This window comes from Neltuma alba, unplaced genomic scaffold (assembly GCF_004799145.2).
Source record: "Neltuma alba isolate B1F8T4 unplaced genomic scaffold, ASM479914v2 tig00012143_pilon, whole genome shotgun sequence".
Taxonomy (NCBI): domain Eukaryota; kingdom Viridiplantae; phylum Streptophyta; class Magnoliopsida; order Fabales; family Fabaceae; genus Neltuma; species Neltuma alba.
Window position 1 is genome coordinate 323,878 of NW_021636692.1, and position 16,863 is coordinate 340,740.

General features: G+C 35.9%; 4 protein-coding genes across 4 annotated transcripts; 2 read left to right on the forward strand and 2 right to left on the reverse strand.

Annotated features, from left to right (window-relative positions):
- Positions 1 to 639: 639 nt before the first annotated feature.
- On the forward strand, positions 640 to 3,348 carry LOC114723508 (MDIS1-interacting receptor like kinase 2-like). Its single transcript, XM_028909688.1, has one exon. The coding sequence runs from the start codon at positions 640 to 642 to the stop codon at positions 3,346 to 3,348; it is 2,709 nt and encodes a 902-aa protein (XP_028765521.1).
- Positions 3,349 to 3,350: 2 nt separating this feature from the next.
- On the forward strand, positions 3,351 to 4,370 carry LOC114723509 (MDIS1-interacting receptor like kinase 2-like). The gene is made up of 2 exons (XM_028909689.1): positions 3,351 to 3,936; positions 4,012 to 4,370. The coding sequence occupies exons 1-2, from the start codon at positions 3,351 to 3,353 to the stop codon at positions 4,368 to 4,370; spliced, it is 945 nt and encodes a 314-aa protein (XP_028765522.1).
- A 2,581-nt stretch (positions 4,371 to 6,951) lies between these two features.
- Positions 6,952 to 12,047, reverse strand: LOC114723498 (cellulose synthase A catalytic subunit 4 [UDP-forming]-like). Its single transcript, XM_028909681.1, has 10 exons — positions 11,997 to 12,047; positions 11,444 to 11,519; positions 11,054 to 11,138; positions 9,727 to 10,327; positions 9,482 to 9,619; positions 9,234 to 9,362; positions 8,917 to 9,126; positions 8,288 to 8,806; positions 7,829 to 8,179; positions 6,952 to 7,595 (listed from the first exon to the last, which is right to left on the reverse strand). The coding sequence occupies exons 1-10, from the start codon at positions 12,039 to 12,041 to the stop codon at positions 7,023 to 7,025; spliced, it is 2,727 nt and encodes a 908-aa protein (XP_028765514.1). The 5' UTR covers positions 12,042 to 12,047; the 3' UTR covers positions 6,952 to 7,022.
- A 4,232-nt stretch (positions 12,048 to 16,279) lies between these two features.
- On the reverse strand, positions 16,280 to 16,821 carry LOC114723511 (protein PHOSPHATE STARVATION RESPONSE 1; the record flags this gene model as incomplete). The annotated part of the gene is given in 1 exon segment (XM_028909691.1): positions 16,280 to 16,821. A coding segment is annotated over 1 exon segment (195 nt), but the record flags the coding sequence as incomplete, so codon positions are not given.
- Positions 16,822 to 16,863: the final 42 nt, after the last annotated feature.

Sequence of the window (16,863 nt, forward strand, 5' to 3'; positions counted from 1 at the left end):
ATAAGGGAAAATCATAATTAAATATTCATAACTTATATTAATAATAATTAAGGACCATAAAAGTTAGTTTCTTTTCCGGTATCATAAAGTCACGCTCATATTCTATGAAGTTATGGCTCAGTTTTTTAAACATTACAAGAGCGTTATCATTTAGGGGGGAAAAAATCAATAATAACTTATTTCTATGATCATTGAAGATAACTTTAATTTTTAAAATCTTCAACTATCACTTATATTCTAAAGAGAATTATAAAATAGGTAATGGTCCTCAATGCGAACGTCGTGCTGTACTACCAACCCCCACGTAAGACGGCTATGTTCATCGTCACAGGCAGAACCTTCCAGAGTCAACTTTAAATTTGGTCAAAAAAAGTTTTTAAAAAAAAAGGTCTGGAACCGTTATACAAAATGAATTGAGCCAGGATTTGTCAAAGAACTTTGATTAATCTCATTGCATACCTCACAAGGTGGACCATGCATGATCCATTTAGCTTTCTACGTCTCGTGTTCAGCTAGAAGCCTTGATAGGAAATGGGGTTCGACTAAAAATAGTCACAAAGAAAAGAGAAAAAAACTTCTTTAAGACGGCTGAGTAGGGCTGGAAAAGCAGAGCATGTAACCCATTCACTGGGGCGAAGCATGACAAGCTCTCACAAGGCTTCAGCTCTATTCTTTCACTTACTCTTGGTATGTTTTCTTCCATCGAAGATAACCGCATCACTGAGAGCAGAAGCAGAAGCTCTGATTAAATGGAAAAACAGTCTGTCTCCTTCTACTCTCAACTCATGGTCCCTTAGCAATACGAACAATCTCTGCAATTGGAGTGCCATAGTCTGTGACAGCACTAATACAACAGTCTCAGAGATAAACCTCTCCGGAGCCAATCTTACTGGCTCACTTACGGGTTTGGACTTCACTTCTCTCCCCAGTCTCACTCGCCTGAACCTCAGTCACAATGGTTTCAATGGGTCAATTCCATCTGCTCTTGTTAACCTCTCCAAGCTCATTTTCCTGGACTTGGGACACAACTTCTTCAATGGAACTCTGCCTGCTGAGCTAGATCAGCTGAAAGAGCTTCAGTATATGAGTTTATACAACAACAACCTTAATGGGACCATTCCCTATCAGGTCACGAAGCTCCAAAAGGTATGGCACCTAGACTTTGGATCAAACTACTTTGTTAATCCTCCTGACTGGTCAATATATTCAGGCATGTCGTCCTTAACCCACCTTAGTTTAGCTCTCAATAGATTCACTTCTGAATTTCCAAGCTTCATTCTAGAGTGTCGAAATTTGACATTTCTAGACATGTCCTACAATCCGATGAGTCTAATACCAGAGTCATTGTATACCCATCTGCAAAAGCTTGAATACCTCGATATGAGCAAATGTGAGCTAGAAGGACACTTGTCAACAAACTTGTCCAAGCTTTCCAATCTCAAAGAAATTCATCTGCGTGCTAACAAGTTGACAGGTTCCATTTTCGCAGAAATAGGATTAATATCTGGACTACAAGTTCTTGAATTGAATGAGAATTTACTCGAGGGGGAAATTCCTTCCTCTCTAGGCCAGCTTAGTGACTTGCGCCGTCTTGATCTCAGACAAAATTCCTTAAATTCTACCATTCCTTCTGAGCTTGGCCTTTGTACCAACCTAACCTTCCTGGCTTTAGCAGTGAATTCTCTGGTTGGTTCCTTGCCAATGTCGTTGTCCAACCTGACAAAAATTAAAGAATTGGGCTTATCAGATAATCTCTTCACAGGTCAAATCCCTGATTCGTTGATCTCTAAATGGACAGAATTATCTTCTTTGCAGCTACAAAACAATAAATTTAGGGGAGAAATCCCTGCATCGATTGGCCTGTTGATGAAAATTGACATTCTTTTTCTATACAACAATACATTCTCTGGCCCCATTCCTCCCGAGATTGGGAACTTGCAAGCAATGAGCCATTTAGACGTCTCTTCAAACAAATTTTCTGGTCCAATTCCTTCAACCATATGGAGACTTGAAAACATTACAATCATAACTCTTGCCTCGAATAACCTCTCAGGAACCATTCCCATGGAAATTGGAAACCTCACTTCATTGATAAGTTTTGATGTCAACAGTAATTTTCTCCATGGTGTGTTGCCCAACACTATTTCCCAGTTAACCAAGTTACAAAATCTTTCTGTATTCACCAACAATTTTTCAGGCGACATTCCCAGAGATTTTGGGAAGTACAGCCTTGATTTGAGATATGTCTATCTTTCAAATAATAGCTTCTCCGGGGAACTACCGCCTGATCTGTGCAGCGGTTTTGCACTAATGGACTTAAGGGTGAATAACAATAGTTTTTCAGGACCATTGCCCAAGTGCTTGAGGAATAGTTCAGCATTAACAATGGTGAAGCTTGAGAGAAACCAATTCACAGGAAACATCACAGAAGCATTTGGGATTTACCTAAATCTTACATCCATCACACTCAGTGGCAACCAGTTTGTTGGTGAACTCTCCCCAAAATGGAGCGAATGCAAGAGCTTAATCAAGATAGACATGGATAACAACAAGCTCTCTGGGAAAATTCCATCTGAATTGAGTTTGTTAAGCCAATTACAATATCTAAGCCTACACTCCAATCAATTTACTAGTAGCATTCCACCAGAAATGGGAAATCTAAGGCAACTTTACTTGTTTAACTTGAGCGGCAATCATTTGACAGGAGAAATCCCCCAGACTCTTGGCAGATTGGACCGCCTTAATTGTCTTGACTTATCAAAGAACAAGTTTACTGGAAGCATACCGAAAGAGCTCAGTAACTGTGGCAGTTTAATTGGCTTGAATTTGAGCCATAACAATTTAACTAGGGAGATACCATTTGAACTTGGCAACCTGTTATCGCTCCAATACCTTCTGGACCTCAGCAGCAACTTTCTTTCAGGGCCAATTCCTCAGAACCTAGAAAAGCTCAGTCATTTGCAGATCCTTAATGTCTCACGCAACCATCTTTCAGGGACAATCCCACCATCGTTTTCAAGTATGCTCAGTCTTCAATCCATCGATTTTTCTTACAACAACCTGATGGGTCCTATACCCAGGGAAGGTATTTTCCAAAGAGCACCTACTGAAGCTTATGTTGGAAATTCTCGTTTGTGCGGCAAGGCAAAAGGATTAATTGCTTGTTCCACAGAATCTTCCCTAGGCAACTCTGGAGGGGTCAACAAAAAGGTACTTCTTGGTGTCATTATACCAGTTTGTGCGCTACTAATTTTCGGGGTGATTGTTGTTAGAATCCGAGTGTTCCACCAACGGGCCAAACTTCCAGACGAAGAGTCCAGCGATGCTCAGAAGACTAAAAAACTGTAAGCATGATTTGGGGAAGAAAGGGAAAATTCACATTTGCTGAAATTGTTAAAGCAACCGATGACTTCGACGACAAATACTGCATTGGAAAAGGAGGTTTCGGAAGTCTTTATAGAGCAGAATTACCTACAGGTATAGTTGTCGCTGTCAAAAGACTCAATATCTCAAACTCTAGTGACATTCTAGCTGAGAATCTTCGTAGTGTCGAGAATGAGATAAAAGCTCTTACCGAAGCAAAACACCGCAATATCATAAAGCTTTATGGGTTTTGTCACACTGAAGAACACGCACACTTGGTTTACGAGTATGCGGAAAGAGGCAGCCTAGGAAAAGTGTTGTACGGCGAGGAAATGAAGACGGTATTAAGCTGGCCTCAGAGAGTGAAGATTGTGCAAGGGATAACGCAAGCTATAGCGTACCTACATAACGATTGCATCCCACAAGTTGTACATCGAGATGTGACGTTGAATAACATATTGCTGGACTCAGAATATGAACCCCGCCTCGCAGATTTTGGCATAGCGAAGCTTCTTACGCCAAATTCAACAACATGGTCCTCAATTGCTGGCTCCTATGGCTACATGGCTCCAGGTACTGACTCTAACCAATTGCTTTTTTTTTTTGGATAAGGAATTCATCAATGTTTTATTAAAATTGATTTTGCAGAGCTAGCACAAACAACGCAGGTGACAGAGAAGTGTGACGTTTATAGTTTTGGAGTGGTGGTATTAGAGATATTACTGGGAAAGCACCCCGGCGATTTCTTGGCCACATTGCCATCAATGGAGAATCCACAAGTGTTGGTGAAGGATGTAATAGACCAAAGATTCCCACCTCCTCCAGCTCGATTGGGCGAAGCGATAGCCTTTATAATGACCATAGCCTTGGCATGCACGCGAACGCACCCTGAGTCTAGACCCACCATGCATTTTGTGGCCCAACAATTCTCGGCTATTGAGCAGACTTCTCTTGTGGAACCCTTGAGCACAATATCCCTAAATAAGCTAACAAGGTTTCATATGTAGAATGATGATGTCTTTTGACACAACCTGTCTTGTTCCTTAGCTTCTGTGCGCCCAAGCGTATGCGTGTGAAACTCACTAGCTAATTGTTTTGTGGTGTGCCGTAGTTGGCACAATAGGCATTTAGGTAACGTGTTTATATCATCTGAAATGACACGTTATTCTGCTCAAAGACATTATGGTCTCTTGAATTGCTCAATATAACTATTTTCTTCCTTCAAGCTTGCATACCATGCAACATACTATTTTTTTAGAAAAAAAATTGCAATTTAAATATATATGATAATATTTTATTATTATTTTGAAAAGGAAAAGAAAAGACACCCACCATTACCGACAGTGGAAAGGTGGGAGGGTGGGGGTGGTAAAGAAAGGTAATTAAGATGGAAGAATTTTGGGGAAGGAGTATTAAATGAAGAGAAAAAAAAGAGAAGGAACATATGGAGGTGGAAAAAAATAGGAGGAGTATTAATTGAAGAAGGAAAAGGAGGGAAGACGCAGATGAAAAAAAATATGGGGGGTGGTGCAGGTCAAAGAAAAATAAGGAGGGAGAAGTAAATGTGAGAATATTAAATACTTGCAATCCTTCTTCCCTTCATTTTGTGCGAGAAATAGAAAAAGAAAGAGTGAGAAGTTAAGCTGCAGAGTACATGATCTGAAAGTTAGGACAAGCTTTGAAGATCGTTTATGTATTCAAAAATACTTCTTGTTGTCAAATTTTTTTATGAATATTTTCTATATATTTATAGATTTATATTATTAGTATCATTATAATGTTTGGAGAAAATTTCATTGTTTGGACATGGAGTTAGTAATGAGTTTTGATAATATATAATTGTAGAAATTTAAAGATGTATTATTAAGAAATTTTAATCTGTTTATATTTATTTTATGATTATTTTGAGAATTGTCAATTAAGATTTTAGTTGAATATTTATTTTTCAAGACATGTAGAATGTTTTTAGTGATTAAATTTAAGTTAAATAATTTATTTGGATTATTCAATATATTACTAAGGTTTTAATCTGTTCAAATATTGAATGGGCCAAAGATATATTGTTAAAATAATTTTTGCAAGCTTGAAGAATTGTAAATTAAGAATTTTATGAAATTAGATAAAGTTAAAGTCTATTTATAATTCAAAAGAGTTACTTGGTTTGAGGAAAAATTTAAATGAGACTATAATAAATAATTGAGATTTTAATATGAAATATTTAGATTTTGGGTAGTAAATATGTATTTATTTAATTTATTAATTTTAAATAATTTCTTATATGAAAAAAATAAATTTTATTTCCAAATAATATTGTATTCATTATAAATAGCTAGATTTGTGAGAGTTAATATATTTTTGTAATTTTAGTTTAGATGGTAATCTTAGAATTTTAGAGCAGTTTTGAAATAGTTTTGAGTTTTATATTAATAAATATTTGTGTGTAATTTCGTAGACTCTTGAGAATTTTGGAGTAATCATTGCATAAATATTTGTAAGCTAAAGAGTAATAGGTAACTCTAAAAATTCTTTCAGGTACATATGGATTGTGTATGATTATATTGTGGATTTACTAATTTATTATACCATATTGAAATATATGTATGTATTATGACTTTTCAAATAAAGTTTTTATTTTTTTAAGATTTATTGTTATTAATTATGATCAATATTTAAATATATTGAGTTATTGATACAAAAATTTTATTGCTATCTTACTTTAATAATATATCTGAGGACGTAGTGCTGATGTAATATTATTTGCACATAACATATACATTGTTGGGCTAATGATATAATTAGATTTGGATGGATATAAAATTACCAAGTGATATGTCATCACTTGGTGCACAGTGGATAGCACTTGTCAGGACTCCTCCTTCCATGTTTTCCTTTTATCATGAATTCATTAGAGCTGTGGGACATATAACACCTCCTTATTTTATTTGCAAAGAAGGGGAGTCATAGTCTAAACTTGAACTTTATATCTTTGGCCTGATATATCTCCAGTATCGGTGAGTTTGGAATAATTCAGTAAAATGGGTTAGTTCCTATTGGAGTATGTATTAGCCTATGCCTCCAATCAGCGGTGTCAGGGTGGACAGTAATATAAAGGAGGCTGCATATCACATTATTTTTGGATATGTTGGAAAAATGATATTGGTATATTATTGAATCAAAAATAAAATTGAGTTGAATGTATAAAATCAGTGATTTTCATGCATAAATATATACACACATATAAACGGATTTTTGTTTATCATAAATAGTTTGCTTGTATAGGTTAGAATTTTAGTAGTTAGTAAAATATTTGATCTCATCCTTTATATCAACGTTTTCAAGTGAAGAATCTAGTAGGAATCAAAGAAAGGCATTGGTTGAGTAAGTCGTGAAGGCTTCTATACTCCTCGAACATATACTATGTTATATTTTTAATTGCCATGAATATAAAATTTCAATAATTTATTTTATTATGTCTGAAAAATATTTTGAAATTGATCTGTTTTGAATGCTAAATGAACTTTTAAAGAAAGTATTTTATCACGTTTGTATATATAATTATGTGAGGTGTTACATACTACATTAACAGTCTTCCTGAAATGTAAAATTCCAAAACCATCAAACGAAATGGAACAACACTACATCCACTAGTCTCTGCAACTTCAACATTCTACCCCACATTGTTTAAGTACCGGACCACTTTGCCTGGGCAAAAATGGGTCGATCCGAACCCAAAGCAATGACAAAACTAAAGCTACAAATAGTGACCAGAGGACAACGATAGTAGGAGTCCTATTTTGCTTTCCCATCAGACCTCTGAGGAAAGGATGCAAGTGCACAATAACCCAGAAGGCTAAAAATAGTTTACCAAATAAAAGTCCCCATGAGCCATAGCCATTGTTGACGGCATCTGAGATGCCAGCCATAATTCCCACAACATTCAAGATTACGAGAGTGGTTGGTGGGATGAGAAGATTAGTCCACTTTAAGAGGTAGAAGCCAGTGTTACTTGTTGTCTTTGCCCGGCCAACGAAATCAGTATCTGCTCCAGTAACAACTTCAAGGAGACCTTGAAATAAAGCAAACAAATGGGAAGAAACACCTCCAATGATCCAGAGTTGCTCATTGCGCCACCAGTCATGAATGCTAACCCTGCTCCATCGAAGCTCTAGCGCGGAAGTTGAGATGACGGAGACAAAAAGCGCCATTAACCAAATGCTATCAAGAATTGTCAACTGCATCGAATAAAGTCCCTGGTCAGGAAACGCATATCTGATGGCAAAATTACCGTTTCCCCCTCTTTCTCTTTATTTGATAGTGAAATTTATACGATAGCCTAAAACAGATCAGTTATCCTTGTAATCAGTTCACAAGATACATTAATTGTTATGAGGTCGAATATCTCATCAAATATGAGCCAAATATAATTCATTAATTGCTCTGGCTGACCAAAACGTAATTTACTTACCGTTGGGATGATGAACTTTCCTGTCAGAAGACAGACAGCTGGAATTGTACAATATATTAACAAAGGGATTGAAGTGATTGGGTAAACAATTGTATTAGTATAAGCCAGCCTCTGAAGCCACTTCAGTTTTCCTTTATAGCCATACCACATCGGGCAATGGGGACTCAAGAGTATCTGAACGGAACCAAGAGCCCGTCTCAAAATCTCGAATAATTGATCTGATAGATTTACTGGAGCAAAGCCCTTGAAAGCTGCTCTTTTTGGTATGCAGTACGCTGATTTCCATCCTCTACAATGCATCTTAAAACCAGTCAAGATCCCTTCCGTGACTGAACCATAAATCCAACCAATCTACAAAGGAAATAAATTTGAGAAGAAGACCTGATTGGTTCGTAATTATGGTTTATAACAGAAATTAGAAATTGAAGGCGAAAAACTCGTTGCAATGAATAACATTACCTCTTTGCCCCATTCTGTTTTCTCTTCATAATCACAACATATAACATGAATGGCCTCCTTCATAGCATTAGCGCCTTCTGGAACCCCGCCAGACCCCCTCAAAGTGGAAGCAACAAAAATTGGTGACCGCCCAAATCGTTTCACAAATTTTTCCCGTGACATGGGGGATGGTTCCTCTGTCTCCTCATAACCTTCAAGATCTTCTCCACTCTGCCCAAGATCAAGTATTTCTAGTATTTCCTCCACGTCAGAACTTTCAAGCGATTCTTCCATGTCCTTGAGATCAAATATATCTAGTTTATCATAGTCTTCAAGATTTTCATCAATCTCTTCAAGATCAATCACGGAATCAGAACCACCGCAACAACAGCTACACCACATAGGCCACCAGTCGCAATTAATCTTCGAACTTCTCTTAAATATTTGCGGGTCATAGCCATATAAAGCCCGCCTGTTAAGTACACATCCAGTACCAAAATATTCCGGACCTTGAATCCCATCAAGGCTTTTCATGTTGATCTATAACCAAAGTAACATTAAAGGCAGATGTTGAAGGCCGGTTAGTGAAATTAAACGTTACATTTTATAATCGTGTTTGACAAGTTGGAATTAAGAAAAAAGTCCCTTACATTGAAAAAAAGGGTATTGTGATTAGCATATCTGTCATGGCTATCCATGCTATCGAAACTCAATGGAAACTGGACAAAACAGAGGCGCCTTCCATTGGGGTCCATTAGAAAGCACATAGCCTCCCTTATAGCCTTGCTATTGTTGATGTAGTGGTCGCAATCCATATTCAACAAGAAAGGGGCATTTGTAAGCACAGCAGAGACTCGAACCTTTATTAGGACAGATGAAATTGCGCGCATCATTAACAACTTTTCTAATAACTCAGCCATAATGGAAGTAACAAATATAACTTGAAGTTGAAGTTGAAGTTGCGTACCAGAGCATTCAAGGCGCCACCAGATTTCTTGTGGTGTTGATAGCCAGGGCGATTTTCTCGTGAAACATACACAAGCCGTGGCAATTCCTTACCTTCAACATCCGGAGTACCATCACCTCCCAGAGAGACCTACAATGACAAGTTTATGAGCGACAGCATTACAATTCAGATCCGCCAAATCGCGCATCTTCATAACAAAACGTCAGATACAAATCGAGCAGGAAGAAACTGAGGATGGAATGCCAAACCTGACAAATTCCTGGATGATCGTCAGTGTTGACCCCTGGCCATGGCATACCATTCTGCATCACCCACCCCTTCTCCGGTTTTTTCTGAGCCTCTGCCACCAATGCATTAATTTTTACTTTGAATTCTTCATACTCTCTCTGCAGGAGAGAACAAGTTTACAAGAATGTCCTTACATAACACCTACAATTCTACCATCACAAATAAATAAATGAAAGCACATTTTAATTCCCATCTATATGTCTACCTTAATGGCCCTGCGCTCCTTAACAAATGCGGGGTGCACTTTATCTTTGAAGTAATCAACTTTCTGAGAGAAATAGAACTCAGGTGCCCGTGGCTCAATATCATACTTCTTGCAGAATGGAACCCATGTTCTTGCGAATTCGGCAGTTTCAGATAGAGTATTAAAAAGCAGAAGAGACGCAGCGTCGTCGGAGACGTAGCAGGTGACCTTCTCAACAGGGTAATCAAGGGACAAGATTGAGAGAACAGCGTTTGCCGTTGCAATAGGTGACTCCTTCGACGGGTCTACGGTAGTTACAAAAACATCAACTGGGGCTAGACGGTTTGGCTCTTTGTGCTCAAACCTAATGGACAGGCGGTCCAGGTAAGTTTCGCGCGTGATGGGGAACCATTTGGGAAGTTGGTCGAGAATCCAAGACAGAGTAAACCAGACTTCGCAGATTACAGAGATGAGCCATAAGGCGTACGCATCGTGAACAGGATTGGAAATCCGGAAGCGGAAGAAGAAAGCTAGGATGATCAGTCGCAGCACAATGACTATTCGGTACGGGTTGATTAGGTTTGAAGGTACTGGCACTTTGCGCCATAACGGCTGCCTTGAACTGCCGCAATACAATTTCAAAATTATCGTTTCTTCTTGGGAAAAAATAAAAATAAAAATAAGAAACAAACAACCCCCGAAAACTGAATTATTTTTTTATCGATAGTATTTTAAATTTCTCAGATGATTTTGAGACGAGGAAAGCAAATTGCTGATGAGTCAGGACTTCGATTGCATGGTAAATCTACATTAATCTCAGAGATCACAGCCGATGATGCAATATTTTTTCAATAAACTACTAGTAAATTTGCTCATTTATTTTGAAATTAAGTTTTTTTGCCAGTTATTTATTTTTATTTTGATCTTAAATATAAAACTCCAATGTACTTTTTCTTATTATTATTTATTTTTTAAAGATAGTTCTTTTAATAATGATAATTTAAAAAAGATAACACAATAATACTTATTTATTATAAATAATTAACTTAACAAACTTTCTTAATCTACTCAAATTAGTCAACTAGCTTTTATATTAAAGACCGGAAATAGTATAACTTGTTATCATTTTTTATACGAATTTTCTCGTTATGTACTATCCATTACATATTATGAGGCTTTTTAACATCGCTGATATGAGATTGTATGATAATTCTCGAAAAAAAAAACATTTAATGCAACTTTAATGTAATCTGTTTTTTCTGGACAAAAAAAGTTTAATTTGTAAATTATTGATATTGTTCCCCCGATTTAATGAGCAAGACTGCGGGGAAAGAAGAAAATAACTTACAGGGAATCATGGTCGCCCCCTTGCTCATCTTTTTGTCCGCCTTTGCATTCTACAATATTTCCATCATCGGAATCTCTACCAGCAACTGTATATGATGACCCACATAATTCAAAATAAACATGAAAAAGGTTGATTCTCAGAAAACAAAACCATAGGACACACACAAGCATACTGGACAAAAATCCTCCTTGAATTTTATAGATTTCTTCGCGTGTGATACTGAGTATATATACATAGTTTTGACATTATATTTCAGCGTGAAATGTATAATAATAAGAGTGCACCCCATATGTGTGTAACTACAGTAGCAAACTGCCTTTGAAAATTCAATCTTTCTTTTCAAATGATTCGTTTACCAAAAAGGGCAAAAAAAAAATGGGAAAAGCTTACCTGTTGGAGCAGAAGATGCAAATGAAGCTTGAGAATGGCCAGGCAACTCATCTGGATTAGTGTCTGTATTTTTTCCCTGTCAAAATTACAATCACAACGCAGCTTCCTCGTACGTGTCATTGCAAGCTATTCATCGTATTCATCGATAATATAACAAATAATAATTTTTATAAAATTACCACGTTATTGTTTCATTTCGAAAAAGCTAGCTAGTTTAATGGAAAACATGAGCAGCAGAGATTCAATAATGCGTTACATATATACATATATATAATAAAACCTTGTTATCTATGTAAACATATAATAAAACCCAATTTGAAACAAATGATTTCATTTACATCTCAACTTCAACTAATGCGTGAAAATAATTACTATAGATTACCACCAGGCCATATGGTTAGATCAATGAGAATATATATATATATACTCGTCCGTCCTAATATAAGATTCTTATACTTAGGACAGGAGGAGTATGATGAATTAAGGTCCGGTACGAGGACCATAGCTTATAGAAAAGCAACGTAGAGATATGGCAAGCAGACTGTGGGCTCACCTGATGAAGAGGGAAATGGAGAAGTTGAGAAACAGGACGAGGCATGGTTTGTGGAGACAAGAGTGGCAGAAGAAGAACAAGAAGAAGAATTTATAAGAGAAGTAAGTGCATGAATGTTTTGCACTTTCCATCAAACCCGGAGGTTGGCATGTCTTTAAGCCATATCACTAAGCCATTGCTTTTGATTTGCTCCATCACCACCCTTCTCTCTACTCTCTCTCTCTCTCCACACACACTGTACCCAGAAGGCTTATAGCTAGCTAGCTTGTAGCACCCACGTAACTCATCTCAGCAATATATCACTCAGCCTCTTATATTTAATTTTAGTTGGCATTTTGCTGTTGTTACAAAACATCGTTTTCTTAACGTATGTTCAAATATTCTGAGATTTCTATAGATGGAGAGAGTGATAATCAAGTATTCCCATCATCATCGGATTACGTTAATTCCCACGAGTACATATGGCTCCATATGCCCGTTTCGGCAACTTTGCCCTTTTGTTTTGCATATAACACGATACTGATATATGTGCATGTATCTTACGTAGTGAATATGTATGTCATGCAATTAATTAAGAGTGCCGGCACACTAATTAGAGATTTATGATATCTTCTTTTGTACTTAACTGTTAAAATTAAGGAAGCAATTAATTCATCCGATCTCTGTACTTGTTTCGTCTTTAATCATTCTCTCATCTGTTACGTTGTCGGATAATAATAATCAGACCCGTTAGCTAAGATGCCGTTTTTCAAAGAATATGTATTTTGAAATATGCGCGTCTCAAGATTTTAAAATGGCTTACAGGTTTATCTTATTTTGATATCTCAACTACTTACACACTATTAAGTGAAGATGTCAACTTATTTATATTTGAAAGTTAATACCGAACTCCTCTAATCCTTAATATAATACTTTAATTGATTAATTTGAAGAGATTAAATAAATTAGTTGTTATGAGCTCTACATTAGGAAATCTCACAAGTGTTGTAGAGTTTATAAATTCAAAGAACTATCCCTTCTAATAGGCTAGTTTTTTGGAATTGAACTCTCCCCTTAGACTTAAGCTCATTACTTTGGTGCTCTCATTGAGAGTCCTCTAACGAGAGAAGGCCACTTGCATAGGGTTTTGACCAATAAGAAGACCAAGTAAAGTGTTGTAAAGTGAAGCCGTTGGAGAAGTCAACATTATTACGTTAATTATTTGTAATAAATAGGTGTTATCTTTTTTAAAATATCCTTACTAATTATATGTATTAGTTAGAACTACTATTTAAATTTTTAATATGTACAATTAATATAATGATTACTTTAAAAAAATAAATAAATATAAAAAATAAATAAAATTGAGATTTTATACTCCTCCGGTCCTATTATAAGACCCCATTTGACTTTTTATTTGGTCTAATTATAAGACCCCATCCATTTTGTCTCTTATATTTATGCATTTTTTTCTAAGATAATCCTTCTAAAATGATAGTTTTAGCCAATATACTTAATTAGCAAGGTATTTTAGGAATGACAACACTTATTTATTATAAATAACCAACTTACTTACTTCCTTAATCTCCTCAAATAAGTCAATTGGTCTTATAATTAGGACCGGAGGAGTATTTAGGATTATCTAAAAGTTAAACTATTTCTAAACAGGTAATATGTCTGTCTATTTTTGTGTGTGCGTGTGTGTAAATAGAAAGAGGGAAAAAACACAAGTAGGCTGTATAGCCAAGTCTCGAATCATTGCAGGGTCGAAGATGCCGATGTTTCTCTGTTGTCTTTCTTTCTTTTCCTTGTCTAATTCACTATTCACTGCATAATCTGTTTGAAAACGAAAAACCAACCCATGGAACTCTGACAGCAAAATGTCTTTTCACGCAGCCCACAATTTTAGTTAATCAACAGATCTTATCCTCTCCGACATAGAAATTAAGACGGTGTTTACGTTAAATATCTCTTAGTTTTTGTTGTTAATGGTCATCGTTCTCTTTTCTCAATTGTTTACTGTCAAACTCAGAAATCGCTGTCACAAGTCCATTTTTAGTTGTCACAGTAATGATTAGGCACTATCTACCGCTAATCTTAACTATTTTGCCTAAACTGTTACAACACAACAGCACGTTCATCTTATTACTTCCTTTGATTACTTCTTTCTGTTTCTTGGAAGACACGACAATTTGTACACCTTCGGTTTTTAATATAATATCTATTTAATAAATTTGATTAGATTAAAGAAGTTAGGTAAGTTAGTTAATTATAAAAATATGATATGTTTTTTCTAAAATGCCATAATCAATTTTCATAATACCTTATCTCCCTCTTCTACTTGATTATGGTTGAAAGAGTATCCATGGAGGTAATTTAGAGAAATTGATAAATACCCTCCAGTCCTTAGTATAAGACCCATTTAACTAATTTGATAATTAAGGAAGTTAGGTAAGTTAGTTAATTGTAAGAAAATTGACACATTTTTCCTAAAACACCATAATCATCTTTCTTAATACCCCCTCTCCTTTTTTACTTAATTATGGTTGAGGGAGTATCTATAGGGGTAATTTAGAGAAAATTGATAAATATGAGAAATGGGTCTTATATTTAGGACCAAAACCAACTCAAGAATTGGGTCCTATATTAAGGACCGGAGGAGTATGAAAAATGGGTTTCATATTTAGAACCAAAACCATTAACAATTGAGTCATATATTAAAGACCGAAAGAATATACTCCTCCGGTCCTTAATATAGGACCCAATTAGAAGGTTGATCTTGGTCCTGAATATAGGATCCCTTTCTCATATTTTTTCATTCTTTCCTAAATTACCCCTATTAGATAATTAATACCACAATAATACTCATTATTCATTAATAATCACCTATATATTTTATAAAGTGAATGAATACTTATTACTTATTGATTTCACACACATACATCAATTCTACCATTTATATTTTTAATAAAATAATTTAAACATTTTAAAAAAAAATATTTTTATACAAATACCCATTCAAGGTAATTGGATTTTTTTACCTCCGAGGAATAGCATAATAATAATCATACTGATGAGTGAGACCGACAACTCGGACGGTGCGTGAGCTAGGAGAACTTGGACGACGTTGGTACCGGAGGAGGCGAGTTAACCAGACTTGATTTTTTTTCAATGTCAGTTTCTTTTTAGAGGTGTAAAGCGAGGGTATTTTGGAATATCTATATTTATTACCTAACTTAACTACCATCCTTAATTTAATCAAAATAGTCAAAAGGGTCTTATATTAAGGACCGGAGGAGTATTTTAAATATCCTTTTGATTATTTGCCAGTAAAGTTCATCTGCTTAACTCCTCGCCGTCAGAGCCATATGCAAATTATTCTCGCTCTCTTTCCTTTCTTTTTTTTGTTTTTTTAGAATTTTTCTCTATTTTCTATTTCTATTTTATTTTGAAATATATTTAAAGTAGTTCTTTTTTTGGCCAAAAATTAATTCATGTTGAAAATGATTGTTTACATATAGTCTTTATATTCATTTATTTTTTTCCTCATCAATTAGTAAGTCTCCAAATTGCTAAATTTGAAAAATCACGTTTACGTATTAGATATATCATTAATGCTCATTATATTAATTTAACTATTAAGTTTTTACCTTTTGCAGGAAGTAAGTCAAAGCTACCGCATTTATCAGTTTCAGTCAACTTTTATAATAAAATTAGCTGACTAAACTCAGATTTAAGGTATTTTATTCAACTACATAGATTTTTCTTTTGGAGAATTATAATAAAACACTAAATGCCTAAATTTTATTTGTGAAAACAGCTTCGCAAAATTTCCAGGATAACGTTTACTATTAATTACTAATATGTCTTTTTCTTAACATCGCTCCCCACTTGCCGGTCCAGAAAAGAGGGTCCCTACTTACGAACCCCGCGAAAAATCGGTATACATTCGTCAGAAATGAACAACATAATTTACCTTAACCCATTACAGTCTAGTTGCATTTAAATACGAATATCATATATTTAGTGATTAGTACTTTTATTTGTGTTTGGGTGCTCTTCCATTGAGAATTAATGCAAGGCCTTCCCACGGCCTTCATGGCTGCTTCGCCTACAAGCAACATCGGGAGGAGAGGCTTTATGCCGAGTTAAACTAAATAGTTGGAATCAACCAATAAAGAACATAAGTGAAACCCAAACCCTACCATGTGGAATTGAAACAAAGTGGAAGAAACTAACCGTCATCAAAGCCACCTGCAAACGTGTCTTCCTGCAAGAGCTACAGTTGTACCCGGCAAACAAAGTAATTATGATAATTTTAAACTGATTTTATCAGTAACATGCTCCATTCTCCACTAATATGTTTCTTCACAGGGTGAGAGCTCAGCTAACTTAAGAATCCCATCGTCATCCTCCCATAACTAAACTACACTAAGAAATAAAGGCGTTGAAGAATGTCATAATCAAAACTGACTCATCCTCTTGCGACAGCAAAATACACGAGACTCGCAATTACTCATCAACACAACAGGGAGGGAATTTATGAGTCATGGAGCTCTACCCATCATTTAGCCAAGTCTTACTAACTTAAATCTCTTGTAAATCAGGATTGTCTAGTCAGTTCAACACTGAGATCATACGGCTTACTCAGTTACTCGTCCTGTCTCTGCCTCTTTGAGGCTGGAGCACTCTCCTCACCGGCTTGTTGCCTAGGATTCTCAGAAGCTTGATTTTCAGGGCCATCATTCTTCATACCCACTTCCAGAGACCTTTCCTCAACTGCAGTACTGTTATTGGCTTGATCACGTCCCGACTTGCAATCACCCTCCACTTGGGAGGCTTCCACTTCACCTTTGGCAGCACAATCTTTGATAGCGTCTGAAGACAC